Here is a 16,976-nt window from a genome sequence, read left to right on the forward strand (position 1 = left end):
TCGAATTAAACTACTATAAACGACTGTATAAACGTCATTTTCCGGATAACAAGCGAAGCACAATTCGCGAAATTGACACCCGCGAAAATTGTTTAAACGACTTTTAAACACCGGAAAAAACCGGAAGGAGTCCTTTTGTCGCGCGCCACTCGATGGGCGGTGATTGGGCGCTTCCGGTCGACACTAAAACCTATGACAGCGCCTCTGTCGACAAGAAAAGTAAAGTTTTTCATTCCGCGAAGTTGCGCGTGAGCTCGCCGATATACCAGACATTGGCGCCGACTGTTTGTTGGCGCGAACGTTATTTATTTACGTGGAAATCGTCAAAGTTATCGTCCGAAAGGTAACAATTTTGATCGTTTCGGATGCTATCCGATCCTTCGACCAGTACCGGTTGGTGCTAGGCCTACTCTATAGCGTTTCCACCCCTCGGCGTGGGTTTAACCGCAACCAAAAAAGGGTGTCGACATTGGGTTATGTCCCCACCTTAATAAGGTCCCCGGTCCTTCGGGGCCTTGAATAAAGTCGCCTACGTCGAGGAAGTCGCACACATCGACGAGCTCCACGGCTTAAAAAATACGATGAATTCATCGGAGTGGAATAAGATTACCATGATGATGAACAATCATCTTTCGAACGAAAATAATATCAATCATAACGAAGATCGCCTCAACGACCCTAGCTTACATCAATACGAATCGACCCTTTACAAATTTAAAGGTAAAAACTTTCTCTCTTTACTCCGTCCGGTTCGTTGACTGTTTATGTATTATATATACATCTTGTTTATCTACTGCACGTTTTAATATTCTATAACCTGTTAATCCGTCCATCCTATTTACTTTCGTCATTGCCATATGGTCCCGTCTTCTCTACTAAGGGATTAAATATTATCTTTTGTTTACAGCTGTCTTGCATTTTTAACAACTTTCTTTGCTTTAGATAACTTCAGTATATTTATAATGTAGGTGGTTATTATCTATGTTTTTCCACTTAAATAATGAAATTTTATTTTTTCTTTAATATTATATAATTTCAATTTATATGCTTAATTAATTAACTTTTTAAAGTTTACATAGTATAATCTATGTGTAAATTCTTTATTTTAGATAATTTTTAGTATCTCAACACAATACATTTTCACTCATAACATTTAATAGATTAATGCATAATCTGTATTAAAAAACATCAATGTTTTTTGGGAATATTTAATGCATTTTGCAGTCAAATCCTCTTCAATTTTATGGCAAGAAAACCGAAGAAATAAGATGTAAAGGTGCAAAAGAAAAATTGTTTTTTAAATTAATATTTGTTATAAAAATCTATAAAAAAAATTCCATACATTTTTTCATGTTGATAAATTTTAGTATCAATAATAATAATCGCAGTTTGAGATTGTTTCGAATTTTTTCCTTACTTGATATACGTTGATTGATATATCAGCAACTTCTTTTATGGTTTTCTGAAGGACGTGCATAGAATCGTGTAGGTGAGATATTTCGATTGTAACTTAATTACACGTATTTTGTACACCTGCTAATAACATAAATAATTTAAAAAATTCGGTTTAATAAGACGTCTGGTCGTCTTGTTTTCTTCTTATAAACCAAGAAAATAAGAAAAGAAATGTTATAAAAATTTATTTTGATAAATTCATAAAATTTTTACGTATTATTTTTTATTTTCGCAAGGTCGAAAACATCTGTAGGTTCCTGTCACCTACACAAATTCACAGAGTATGTTTCCCTCCTTATTTTTATTTATTCGAATGTTAGTGAATTATTGCCACAATCTGTAGAATTTTTATGTTATTTACTTAACATTCGCTCCATTTTTAAGCATTAAAATAGATCATTATGCATTCGCAATACATAAAACGCCTATCCTACATACGAGATAATAGATGCAGATAGTAAACCCATAACCTGGATATTCTTCGAGTAACGTTAATAAATATATACAATAAATATTAAAAATATATATTATTAAGTACGTTAAGGAAGATATCGACGATGAATCATTGAAAGATTAGTAATCATTGTCGAGTTTCTAACGACTTCCTTTAATTTATTCCAAATATAAAGGCACAGTTGTTTATGGAAAGTTGTGTAATAGAGAGTAATGTTAACTTCCTAGACCCTACATGGAATGCGAATAATTTTATGGCCTTACATGGTACAAAGAATCCGAAACTTCCTTCTTTCATCTTTACGATAATCTACCGTCTTAAATATGTCCCATTTAGATTTTAAAATGCGATTATTCTTTGTTGTAAGATAATCCTCGTCTTCTGCTTTACAATTGTTTTGATACGAGTTATATTTTCGTGTTTAAAGTTTACATAAAACTTTATCTTATAGAAATCTACAGAATGGTTTCTACACCATTTTACTCATCTCTCACCGAGATTAATGTTCTATTTACAAAATATCTTTGTAAATATATACGTAAAATATCTGTAATCTTTAGTTTTATAACTGTTATATATATTATCAAGTAAAATAAATTTTGTTAGCATGTTTATAATTGAAGATAAGATGTATAATTAAAGTATATTTTGTTTTTAGTTATTAATTTAAAGTTCAACAATTGTGCCATAATAGAAAATTTCCTATAAAAATACAGAGAAAGCATCTAAAAGTTGATTTATTTATAATAAAAATTTTTCCCTTAAATCTAAGAGTTTTTATTTAAATACATTATTTAGAATTCTCCTTTAATATTTGCTTACTTATTTATTCTGGTTAATACCATTTCCTAGAGTGTTTACTCATTTTCAGTGAAGTGAAGCCATTTTTAATTATTTTGTATGTATTCTCATAACAGAAACTACAATTAAAACACTGTAGGAGTGTTAGATATTATATACAAAGTTAAAGAATAATTCACTATTTATATTTTCTTATTAATTTATAAAATATTTTCAGCGTAACATTCTATTTTAGGACAGCAACGAACATTATTTTGTTGTATTACTCATACGGGTGCATCATCATTATTTAGCATTTGTGGTTAACGTATTTGGACTGTGTACTTAACTGAATACCATACTTGTATTGGTATAAGGGAGATATTAAATAAAGTTAGAAAAAGCCTTATAAATTATTTTAAAAAATAGTAAAAAAAAAAAGAAAACTACTAAAAATAAGTGTGATATGATACGAATTTCACGGTTTGTAGATTTTTCTTCTAAAGATAATCACGTACTGTACTGTACTTCCTAGTATCTCGATACAGTTCGTGTTGTGAAGGAAGGAATATTGTTAAATAAGATAATGATTTCTATCAATTTTAAAATGATAAATGAATAAAAAAGAAGATATCAAACATTTTTTTGTAACGGGGATATGTTTAACTTCACGCAAAGTTTGCGATTGTTAAATTGATAGTTCCGTATTGCTGCGGGTCGTATCCGTGTTTAACTATAACTAAAACAATTTTAAATCGCTGTCTAATTATTTAAAATTGTAAATTAAACAGTTATGAAAGTTTCGATTTGGTTAGCGTGGTAGAAATAATTAAAATATTCGGTATATACTAGCGAGGTTGAGGCCGAAGTTTTAAACGCGAAAACGTGTACGTCGGACGTTCAGCGCCGCTTTTCTGTAAGCCTAGAAGTTTGACAATGGCGTTTAGAAAATCATGCTCGACATTCCAAAGGCCATTGTCAAACTTCTAGGCTTACAGGAAAGCGACGCCGAACGTCCGACGTACACGTTTTCGCGTTTAAAACTTCGGCATCAACCTCGCTATTGTATAAACTTCAGTACAGTATCATCGATCTGTAAATAATTCACTCCTGCTTTCAGCTCTTATCTGTTTGAGATTGCTGCCCCGAAGGCAAAGTACTCGGATTCTTTAAGTTTTACTTGTCTTTTAAATCGAATATTTCGGTTTTGGAAAGATAATAGTGAGTCATTTTATAATGTGGACATTTCTTTTTAAAATTACAGATGAACGTGACGCCATACAAAAGAAGACCTTCACTAAATGGGTCAATAAGCATCTGAAGAAGGTAAGTGATCTTTTTTTTTTTCTTCTTCTTTTATATATCTCATTTAATATTAATATAGTTCCTATAAATTTGCTGTTACTACATGATTGGCAGAATAAATGATGACGAGACATAACTTTGTATGTTATTGGATTATCTCGTGCAAACACTAATCGTTTTCTTTCTTTAAATATATTTTTATACCGTATATAATTAGATTTAGTACTTGATCTTTTAGAGGTGTTTAGGGACATCTGACTTTAAAATTGATAAGATTTTATTTAAAAATTATATATTCAAGTGGAGTTTGATTTAGATAATATTTATACAACAATTAAACACCAGCTTGAAAAATTATGCGTGTATCAAATGTCTGTCCTACATTTTACACGTTACACTCAAGCAGTGTTAAGATTTGTCACGTGAAGATTTTCACAATGATTCGCACGGATACACGCTTTTAAAAACAAACACTAGAAAAATTTGTTTTAAAAACATTTTCTTACACAATTATTCAATAATGGAACTACGTTTTGAAATTCTGAATTTTATCTAAGAACAATAAAAAGAAACATTTTTTAAGCGTTACGATGAAAGAGTATTTTGAAAAATTAACACCTCGTAAAATTGTTTAATCGTGTTTAAAAAAATACAACCTCTTCCTTGGCTTCTTACTTTATTTAAATTTAAGATATAACACGAAAATGTTATTTTCTGAATAAATTTCTACTTGATTTCTCGAGGCGATGTGAACTATCTAAGAATATGACTGCATAATTAAACTATGGCGAGAAGGGTACGTTCGATGCCTCCTCTGTATTTAAATATTTAAATCTATGACGTCGTTAACCTCTGCATGGGGTGGATAATATATGATTTCGGCATTAAATGCAAGCTTAAAGCTAGATAATTCTTTAATGTTCTCATTTTTTAAAATATATTAATAAAGATCTTACAACATCCGAGTTACCATAAAGTGCTATTTTTTATGGAGTGATCGGTCGAGTGATTTTTTCTTTCTTTTATGTAGCCCACCCACGTTACAAAAGTGGGTTACGTATCTGAAATTCTAGTAACACTTTTTCATGTTACGTTCTACAAAACGTAAACTCCCACCTAACCAACGCACTAGACTTTAATCTCCGTGCGTGCCAATTTTGACCCGTTACGACATAAATCGATTCTTTTATGGTAGTTGAACCTAAATTAATTTACAAAAACTCATTCAATAGGATAGTTTTGGTTCAGCGTTTTGATTTTTAAACTGAAGTATTATTTACTTTAAATTAACACAATCACCGCTCGTTATCTAAGCTTGTGTGACTCATCGGATTATGTCTCAATCTTATCGAAATCTTTATAATTTCTGAGTAAAATGTATGTTTTATTTCTATAAATTATGCACTAAGCTGCGTATATCTCTGGCTATGCTTATTGTTTGGCTTCTCTCCAGTCTATTATTATGCGTCTTTTTACATGAAGGTCATGGCTTGTCGCGCTTTACGTTTTTGTGAAATTGTAACAAAGGTAAATATAATTTTACGTATACTTTTTTTTTTTACGTAACAGCCTTGTTTAACGTCTCGATTACAAGCCGAAAAAGTCATAATAATTTGTAAACAAACGTTATGTGTTACAAGACGGTTGCATGCGCGATTTGCGACTGGTTAATGCCTTATAAGTCGAAGTGTGTCGTTTCCACCTGTCACCTTAACGTGTACGGATTAGAAATTAGCATACTACAAAATGAACTACTTAAATTTGTGTACACCCACGCTAAAATTCTTGCTTTATTCGACGTAAACATTGAGAATTATAGCGGTAAAAGTACAAAAAAAAAATATGCTAATATGGCAACACTAGAGACTATGCAACGTACGAAAGTCCGGTACGTAAAGAGGTGCAATTAATTTGACTCTATTAAAATTTATGATAGACCAACTTAACGAGTTTATTTTTAATTATTCGTCCTTGCATAGGAACAATGGGGTGAAAATCGATTCGTAACAGATAACGCCCGTTCAGGTATCGAAAACAAATTAGTGATCATTCAAAAAAATACTTCTTCTATCATTTTTTTTCCTTGGTTGTTTCACTTTATTGAGCCAATCTCGTATTTGAAGTTGGGACTCGTTCCAATATTCTTTTGCGTGCTTCGAGTCGAAATGGTCTGCTTTCAACTCTTGTCCGAGATTAAGACATAATTTTTAGGTTTTTAGGGGGAAATAAAATATATAAAATGATCTTCTGTACGTGTAATGTATATATACGTATTAAAAAATATTAGGATTTCTTATGTATTTGTTCGAATTTCTTATAAAATAATACGTAATATGTTTAGTAATTAATACTAGAAAATGGCTTAATACAGAAATAATAAAATTTACGTAACGTTATTTTTACTTGGATATATTTATTGAACTTTAGAACTGTTTTCTAAACCGGAAACGGAAGTTATTAAGATTCTTATTTGTCGTTAGTATACTGTGTCATCCATCTCGCGTCGCTTTCCCTTCTCTTGGCACATCTTGACAAGATTTATCATCGCATTTAGACTACATCATCATCACCATCATCATCATTTGGCTTTTACGGGCCATAGGGAGAGATGGGAGGACGTGGTGAAGGTGAAGACGGAAAGAGGCCTTTTACCACGTCCTTTCATCTCTCCTTTTTCTCCTCTTCTCTATTCTATTCCTCAGCATCACGTCTCTCTTCTGTATTAAATAATTTCATAGCATCATTATGGGAAAACAGTTTATACATATTACTCCTGTTTATCTGCAATAAATATTAGTTCAGCCAAAACTATTTTCGCTTTTTCTTGCGATTGTTTTGTTCGCAAATCAAATCGATAACGGCTCGATAAATCAAATTGTAAATCTCATAACCGGGAACGGAAGTAATTAATGTTATAACGGTTATTTAGTATGCGTGTCGCATCGCTTTCTCCACGCGTAACCGCTACGCGACAATCGATTTATTTATTTATTTATTCATAAAATAATACAATATATCTGATAAAAACTTAAATATATCCGCTTCCAAATTCAAAGACTTATCTCGTAATATGAAGTAAAATAGAAGTCATAATCAGAACATTTGATGTATTTTACGTGGCTATTTTCGTTCTCACGTATTTCGTTCCTCGTTGCAATCACTTGTTAAAAATTAGTTCGACAATAAACTAGACGAAGTTAAGTTTATACGTAACCATCGTTCGCTATCATTCGGTAAGTTTAAACTCACAGATTTAATTTCCTCTCAACTATTGTCTCGTATGGCTTTTAATCTAGATCACTTGTGTCATTGTTAAACCGGTACATCAGTCTATTACATTATATTGAACCGTAGACATTGTTATATATATATAGTTTAGAAATAAATGTAAAATAATTAACCGGATAAAACTCTAACGCGGCTACGTGGCGTCAGGTTCTTTGTACCTTTTTACTCTGCCAAGAATTCCTTTGGCGACATTGGCACAACTATGTTGACTCTCTATAAACGGCTCAGCTAGTGGAGCAATGCCACGGCGACCGTGGACTAACCGTCGACGAACTAAAAAAGAATATCTCCGGATCTAAAAAAAGAATCGTTTAAGACGGACACGTGCTCGGAGACATACGTGTGTGACTCACCCTAACTCCGGATCATCTTCCTGTTATTCTTTAATCAAGAAAGAAAACTTTATCTGACTTTTTACATCTCGTAGGCTGCACTTAAAATGACATTTCCGGCTTCTTTCTCAATTACAAGAGCTAGGAGCCACGTGGTTAATCTACCGTTTTATATAGAATAACGAACTCCGATGCCGTATAGGCGGATACGTATCACGTGAGCGGTAAATAAATCCGTATTTTTGGACTTTAGTAATTGCTTTGATTATTTAATCTTCGTTTTTTTCCCTTTTTTTTGTCGCTTGCGAGATTTTTATCGACGAGTTTTGCCGCTTTGCAGATGTCATTTCCAGCAGATTTTCTATTAATTAGTTATCTGAAAGTGGGTTGTGTGCTGTTTCGTGTGGGAAGGGCGAAGAGTTCTGTCGCCCACCGATTCCGTTATTTGGTTTAATATAAAGAGGACGTTGAACTACTTCGACAAGAAAAAAAAATAACCTCCATCTGACGTATTAACTGATTAAACTATACCATCTTTTGTCACTCCATTGTCGCCTATTGGGATAGATAGTCTGGAAGGGATGAAGAGAACTTATAAATAAACACAACTCGTCTCTGGCACTTTGCCCGTCTAGCTGACTGGGACGAGTAAATTATGACCACACTATCGAGAAGAGGGAATTTTGAAGTATTTTCAAACTGGGTGAAGACGGATTTGATCGGCTACCTTTTCAGTAGATTCTCTGCTGGATAATTAATGGAAAAGCAGTTTGTAAGACGTTTCTGCAACCTCCCCGTCTGGTTCAGAACTTTGTAGGACTGTTATTTTACCATATATTAGTCGGAAAACTTGGCATATAGTTAAATTGAAAGATAAATTCCAAGTTTTAAATGACATCTAGTGATTTAATTGGACATTATTTGGAAAAAGACATAAGTTTTTTTTTATGTTGTCTGCGAGCAATTTGCATATAAAGTATCTAAGCTATAAAGTATCAGATGTTGAGTTTACAAAGAGATAAAATAAGATAAACAGTTACGACTTGTGTAGGTGGATTTGAAAATTTTTAAGTAGGCGCTTCGACCTTAGTACTTGTGGGTCTATTATTTGACGAAATTCTGTAGTAATCTGAACTTTTTTTTCTAGTTAATTATTATTTACATATTAATTATGTTGTGAATAATTAAATTATTCAGCTTTTATTTACAAATACATTTAAGTCATTTTATAGTATTTAAAGTTATAAATTATCTATATTTTAATGTAGCAGAATGAAAACAATAAATGATTATCTTTTATCATAATTTGAATTTAATGTTTCGACTTTTGATCAGATTTGTTTAATAATTATCTGAAAAAACAGTTAAGTTGTGAAATATAGGAAAAAAACTAAGTACAGAATAAACTTCTCATCTATATTATTACATGTGTTGAATTGAATTTTAGCAATCTTAGATGTTAAATATGTCTAATATTACTTGATAATAGTAATATTAGTTTTATATATGATTAATAAGCTTAATTATAAAGAATTTAGGTTATTAGCTAGTTAAGATTAATAAAACTTCCAGTTAATTACAGAAAATATAATGAGTAAAACCTTGTTCTGAACGTAACCTAATCCATTAAAACTTTTTAATCTCTAAGCACTATTCAAATTTAAATGTATATCAGAAAAAAGAACTGCATAATAATTAATATTTAGCCTTTTATTTTATGCCCTTTTTTAAAGCTAATTTTCATCGAAGTTTTGAAAAATATATACTGAAAATTAAGCATAGCAAGATCCTTGTATGTATGTATATATAGGCCTATATGTATATTTTTTTCTTTATCGCTACTGAAATTATGTTAGTAACGCTCATTAAAATCTGTTGTCATTATTTTATAGCTAACACATGTTTCCTCCGTCTGCCTAATGTATCTTGTGCGTGTAGATTATATTTTTAACATAAGTGACGAATGTATTTATATGAGAAATGATTTCTTATTAATATTCAGTACATTTTAACAAGTATTGTATAATAATTAAAGTTCTATCATTTCAAATTATTATAATTATTAGACTATACAATGAAAAACGATTGACAAAAACTAGGACTGTGCGACATCACCGATATTAGCGCAACCTTTAAACTATTTGGCTATCTACTTTTAGCCAAAAATATTATGAATTAACTTTAACGATTTTCAACTAACATCTGATATGAACCATCATTTTTCACTAACATTCAGCTTGGCGCAACTTATAAGAATATCGCGTGACTTCATAAAGTAAGCCGATTTCGGGGTACCCCATATATGACGTAAGAAAGACGTATGCCAACGTAGATTCAACTCAATCAAATTATTATTCTTCCAGTGAATTAATGAAAACAAAAAAACGTAAATGATGTTCAGTTTTCAAAGAATCACACAATACACTTACCAATTTTTTAGATTGATGTATTTTATAAACTTTTAAAAACATCCTGCAAAAATGTATAAAATTTTAAGAGGTATAAAATGCAAATTAGGTCGTTATAAGTTCTATATTTTGCGTGACGTTTAACGTTTTTGTATTTTTATTGAAGAGACAAATGATACAACCCATTCAATTCATTTGCATTTGTCTATATCAGATCAAACTATACATAGATTTAATGAATGATAAAATAAGAAAAACAGATATTGTTAGTGTGATTCCTGTTTTAATATTCTGTAAGCTTTTACAGCCACCAGATATGCATTTTTATTATTACTTTTTTATTTGTAAACATTATTAGTTTGAACTCAGAATTTGATTTGGTTATATTTATTCATTACAGATCATTATTTCAGTAGAAGTTCTATCAGAAATATGTTTCCAGTTATTTGAATTGCATAGGATTTCTTTGAATGCATATAAAATAAATTTTCTAAGAATTTAATGAATTATTTAAAAGTTTAATAATAAAACTAATATAAGTCGGCAAAATCTTCTATAATAAAAATTTATATTTATATATGATTACAAATTACAATAATTCATATGATATAAATAATAAATTAAAAAAAAATTCAATTAAATCAATGTAAATGTCCATAAAAATTAATGCTAACTCTTTAAAATGTTATAAAATGTATAATATAAAATTATTTGTGAAACATTTATGTATATAGTTATAATTGATTTATATATTTTCAAGTATTTTTCTCTAAATAAAGAAGAAAAAATGTGAAAAGTCAGTATTTTTTTAAGCAAAATAAAATGTTAGTTGTAATATTTCTTGCAAAATATACTTAGCAATGTCAACTGATATTTGAAAAATTGATATTTAATTAAATATGACATTGCAGATATATTATGTCTGCAATGTCATATGAACACACATTGAAGAAACAAATACATAAATAGTTATATGTATATTTGTAACTATTAAAAGTTCTAACTGAAGAAATTTTTAAACTAATTTCTTATATATAATAAATGTTGTTGTTATATTGAAAGTAGTACTTTTTATTGCTTGAATTATTTTTAAATTTTTGGCCAGAAATCTTTAAGTAAACAAGTTTTTTTTTCTTTTTTTCCTTATCTAAAATGATACATTCTACTTAAAAAATCACATACTGGAACAGGGAATGCATTTTTCTTTTTGTCGCAATTGTAAACTTTAGCAACATGTGCAGAGTCTTAATAAAATTATATAATAAAAAGTATGCAAATTTATTCAAGGAATTTGTTGTTTTTGTTGTTATTGTAACTTATTACACAATTTAATTTATTCGAATTTCTTATTAAATATAGAAAAATTATGCAAATTTATTAATAATTTACAGAAATAAAAGCTTGATTAATGTTAAGGAGAAGGCAGTTTTTATTTTTAGAAGAAAAGTATTTTATGAAGTAATTTTTAAATTATTATTATTATTATTAATAATTTAAAAAAATGTATGTATATTCAGAATTTTTAATAGTTTAAAGCGTTGTTAAATTATTATTATTATTTTTTTTTAGCTTTTTCCACATTTTTTAAGATATTCTACGACTTTTATCGTAAAACAATGCGTTACGCGCTACCTAGCTAGACTAGAAATAAATAAAAAAAATAATAAAAAAATACACTACACAGGTTATACCTATCTCATCACCAGGTGTCATTTCCCAAGGCCAAAGCTGTTTACCGCGCAAGGACGATCTGGGGGTGGATTTTATGGCCCTAAGAATTACGTAATGGAAAAGAGAGTGACATTACCTGAGCTGCTGCTTCCTTTAACATCATCAATGCCAGTTAACGTATCGTACTAAAAATTCGTGCTTTGCCGTATATAATAATCGTTAAGATGCGCTCTGTTACCGGTAGTTTTCCCGTCTACTTAGTTCTCCTTTAGACTTTTTTACTCCAAGTAAAATAAGGGGGAGGGGGGAAATGTCTTGATGTCTTGGCAGAGATAATTTATCGTCCTTGAAATAAATCCTCCACAAATAATAAAATACTACAAAAATTCTTTATCTCGTTTTTTCATTTTCTTTATAACTTTTTGTAACGTGAAGATAAATGATACGCCACGTTTATTTTGTTATTTTGATGATGAAAAATGTTTTCTGTGTTCCCTATTATCCTCTATACCAGAGAATACGTTAGAAATGAAAAGTTTAACCCCAATACAAAATTTCCCGCATGACATAAGTGAATATATATGCAGTATATTCATCTATATAGATAAACTGTACTTTTATTTATACTTCTAAGAAATTTTGCATTGTAGAAATACTTAGTATTTTAGTTTTATTTTTTTAAAAAAAGAATAATTTTTAAGGTTCCTCGAGGGTCAAGGGTTACTCAAATATTTTTTTTTTTTTAATTTTTATTTCATCTGTGAAACCAGAGATTTCTCCTTGAATAGATCTAGTGATAAAATTGTAGATAAATATAAATTTAATGCTGTTATTATTCGTTCGAATCAAATTTTCGTTTCATTACACATCAAATGAGCCTGAAAAAATACTTTGAATGTAAATCGAATTTTTTAAATCATGAATTCTATCCTGTAATCAATCATACCTGATTTTTCTGCATACACTCTACAGGCCTACATATGTGTACAGTCCATATATGATTTTAATTATTTAATAATAATCTACCTTTAATTTTGTTCAAATATTACAAAAATTTAATTTAGATACTATAGTTTATTAATTTTACATTTGTTTATCTATAAAATTATTTAAGTTATTTCAATTACGAATGACTAGTAAATCAGTATCTTTCTAGATTTTACAAGATATACAACAGCTCTTTAAAAGTATCTTTAGGTCTATATGTTCAATTGTTGAGCTGTAGTCTATTTTTTTAAGAATTGTATGAAATTCAAATTTAAAATGATTATAAATTTACTAGTTTTAGAGAGTTTCATAACAGAGTTTTTCATGGAAATGTTTTTTTTTTGAAAGTTCTCTTCCCTCCTCAAGTGCAAAACGGTTTATGAATCTTTAACGTGCTTTTTTCACATCTCATAATACTGAAATTTTTGGCCAGTGGACTTTTTTTTGTTATGAAGCTCTCGATATATCTTTTAGTAATAATGGCGGAGAAGTTAACACCACCGAAATGCAACTTCTCATATATTAAATTTAGAAGAATTTAAAAAAAAAATTCATTCAGTTTCTTTCATATAAACTTTATTAAATAATATAATCTTTCTTATATATAACGTTTTCTAACTGCATATCTTTTTTTCTCTATCTCGACAATACACTTCTTTGCCTGTGTCCATCTTTCAACAGCATTGGAGGTATCTGGAGGTATTTTTCTCTTTATCTATACTTTCTTATAAGCATGCTTACAGTTACAAAATAAATAAATAAGTAAATTCAAAATTGTATAATAACATTTTGATTAGAAATTGATTAAGAAATGTTCTGTTTTCTTAATCAATTAGTGTTTATTAAATTGATTCCTTTGGATTATCTGAAATCACCAATTTATGTCAGTTGATGACCATATTTTTTTTTTTCTAAAAATCGGATTCATTGCTTACTACTGCCATTTGCAACACAGCTGTCTTCAATAAAACTTTCTTTTACAGACTTTTACCTGTTTACACGTGTGTAGTTCGTGCAGGAATCGTTACAAACCACGCGTAAGTTCTTATATATACGACCCCCATCTGGACGTTGTGAAAATTCAGCATGCTCGTAACTAACCCTTTATCTGCATGGACCTTTAGAAAAATTTCCATTTTCTTTCTTGTTTTTCTTTTTTTTTTAAATCAAACCTCTTATTATTGATAACCTTATGTATTGTTATTACTTGCATGGTGCCCACTAGATGGAAGCACTTATTCCCCCCATTATTATCGTATTGTTCGATGTTTATCGCACGACACACGATTTCGTGAATTACTTATTGATTTAAATTATTACTTTTCAATTTTTAGGCCAATAAATATGTCGTTGACCTGTTTGAAGATTTAAGAGATGGACATAATCTTATTTCCCTGTTGGAGGTTCTCTCGGGCGAATTATTGGTAAATATTTAAATTAATTGTTATATATTTCATCTGTTTATTCTATTAAAATATTTTTCTAATATGTTTTATTCATATAAACTTTAAATTTTAGCCTAGAGAAAGGGGGAAGATGCGGTTTCACATGTTACAAAATGTACAGATAGCATTGGATTTTTTACGTTATCGAAAAGTAAGTATTTAGTTTCTGTATTAATTACTTAAAGTTTCCATGTTTTTTTTTTAATAGATGCAATATTCAAAAGGTTTACTTTATTATATAATGTGTACTTTGAAATTATATTATCAAGAATTATGTATATGCTGTTGTATTGTTAAACTCTGGATGACTTTCATGCTTATTCTGATATTTTATTCAAGACAATGGAGAGGTGAGAGCTGGGGATTTAGGAGACATTAATGCTTCTCACCTGATATTTTTATTAACAGAAAATAAAATCTTTAAGGCTGCGTTTTATTAATAAAGATTTGTTGGAAAACATTAAGAAATAAATACCACAATAAGGTCATTTTTCTATAAACAGCATCGGATGAAACAGGCAAATGGGATGAAATTTATTATGAGAAACATCAACGAAAAATTTATGTCACTTTTTGAAATGCATTCGTATATTCACGAAATGTACAATAAAAGTTTGTAGATTAAATTTCTGGACTTTCCTCTGTAATGAATTGATTTAATTACGTTACCTTTGGGTTTGTTCATTAAGACTCATTGAAGTTCTGTATGGTTCATTATAGATGAGGACGATTTAAACATTTTCGATTATCCTGATTTGCTCTGGCAGAATCTTCTGGGTTTTTACTGATTGATGAAGAAGGTAACAAATGTTTGTCTCGAGCAATTTATGATAAAGCACTAGGATCTGGATCTGATTCGAAACTGGGTTCTTCATTGCGTTACTAAACACCTTTAGATTATATAAGTTATAAATAAATAAATAAAAAGGATTCTTCAGAACGAATTGTTTATACTATAAATTTTTAGAATCTGTAACTGAAATACTTTATCACTTTTATTTATTTATTTAATAGTTTTTTGATAGTTATCATGAAAGTTCTAAGAGCGTGTAAATGAAATATTTTGTTATTTTCTTTTTTTTTTTTTATTTATGTTTCGCAATGTTATAAATATTGCCTATGTACAGTCAAACCTCTGAACAACGGACACCGACGGGAACATTAAAAAAAATGGTCGTTGTCTGGTGATTATTTTGTATGAATTTCAAGAAGAAACGTTCCTAAAAAAATGGCTGCCGTTTAGAGATGGCAGTTATTGGAAATTCGACCGTATAACATCCAAAAAATTTACTCGAAAAACTTTCGAAACGTCTTTATATTTTGAAATAAAATGAAAAGTTTACATAAGAGATACATTTGAAACATCAACAGAATTTTAAAATTTAGAACCAAGATCGTTGCCATTTAAAATAAAATGAATTCGGGGAGAATGCTAAATAACGAAAGAACAAAACGATTCGGTTGTGGAGAACGTGCCGATACATTAGAATGTATTCTAAAAAAACGACTATCGTGACCGTTAAACTATCGAGTAGCCATTTAACTTGCGAAATATGGCATTTTCCTCATTTACTTCGTTATTTACGATACATATTCACGTAATCTATTTTCGGTATCACGTAATTTTCAATTCCTAAACAAAAATATAGAATATCATATAAAATAATGAACATTCTTCCATCTAGAATATATCCAAATGTTCTTTTTTCGTGCTACTAAATCTGTTTTTGCTTATTGTTTCCTTGAATTTGTTCTACTATTTATTATATTTTAATTTATTTATTTATTACAGCTAAAATAATACAATAGAAGTAAAATTTAAAAGGATAATATAACTGTTATGGCCAGTATTTATATATATATAAATGGACTAATCATTACAAACATAAATTTTAGTTCCTGTTTACTTCAGCCTATATTAATGGCGGCTTTTTAAATTCTTTATGGTAAATCTTATAAATTTGAATTATTGGATTATGATTTAGCATTTTTCTATTCAATTTTTTAAGACTTTTCAAATGAAAAAGATAACGATTTATCTTTACAAAAATTCTTCCGGTGTATTCTTTCTTTTAAACATACACACACAAAAAAATTAATTTAAAAATATGCATGCCACTTGGAAATATATATTTTAATTAATATATAAATCAAACTTTTAATTACTATTTAATTTAACAGACAAGTAAAATATCTCTTATAATTAATCAAGGTTAATTATCTCTCACTTAATCAGTAACCTATTTTATTAATGAGTAAAAAAAAAAAAAGTATGACTTTGCTTAACATTTAGCAAATAAAATGAGTTTATTGCTTCTATATAAAATGAGAAGAATTTTTTAAAATTTAATAGCCATTACAAGTTTTTAAGATGATTTTATGAATTAAAATATCCGGTTCTAAATCGTAAATCTATGAGAATTTTAATATTACAAATGATATGTTATGTGTTGGCTCTATTCATTTCTAGTTTGGTTGTATTTTGAAGTAGCTATTAAAATGCATTCGATCATATTCAAATTATTGAATGAATTTTTTACAATGATTCAAGGACATTCTCTTAAAAACTGGCATCCGTTTCCTACTTGCCCATTTAACTTGGATGCTGAGAAACGTGTTTTTTCCCCCTCCCCTGATCTATTCTACAAGCTTATATATGAATAATAAATGAGTCTACACGATGTTTTCCAACTAATGATAGTTGTCAGCTCTAATGATTTGATTCATTTCGTTTTCTGTCTTTTTACAATTTGAATTTTAATAAAAAAAAAAAAAAAAATTCGTTATCAATTAATTTAAAATGTAGAAATAAATTCCAAAAGGCGTAAATTCGATTAAAATTGATTTTAAA

At 29.2% G+C, this 16,976-nt stretch overlaps 1 protein-coding gene across 7 annotated transcripts in view; it reads left to right on the forward strand.

Moving 5' to 3' along the window:
* Nucleotides 1–16,976, forward strand: part of shot (dystonin-like protein short stop) — a 161,014-nt gene that overhangs the window by 33,260 nt on the left and 110,778 nt on the right. For 2 of the 7 annotated variants that reach the window (XM_067287920.1, XM_067287925.1), the window contains exons 1-6: nt 210–720; nt 3,954–4,015; nt 13,362–13,379; nt 13,664–13,717; nt 14,015–14,104; nt 14,199–14,276. In XM_067287920.1, the coding sequence (XP_067144021.1) occupies nt 582–720; nt 3,954–4,015; nt 13,362–13,379; nt 13,664–13,717; nt 14,015–14,104; nt 14,199–14,276 (441 nt within the window). In that variant the 5' untranslated portion in view covers nt 210–581. Of the gene's footprint in view, nt 1–209; nt 721–3,953; nt 4,016–13,361; nt 13,380–13,663; nt 13,718–14,014; nt 14,105–14,198; nt 14,277–16,976 lie in introns of those variants that run through there. The other 5 variants (XM_067287927.1, XM_067287921.1, XM_067287922.1 and 2 more) reach the window with 5 other exon arrangements.

The sequence above is a fragment of the Centruroides vittatus genome, unplaced genomic scaffold, assembly GCF_030686945.1.
Source record: "Centruroides vittatus isolate TY-2023 unplaced genomic scaffold, ASM3068694v2 scaffold_752, whole genome shotgun sequence".
Lineage (NCBI taxonomy): Eukaryota > Metazoa > Arthropoda > Arachnida > Scorpiones > Buthidae > Centruroides > Centruroides vittatus.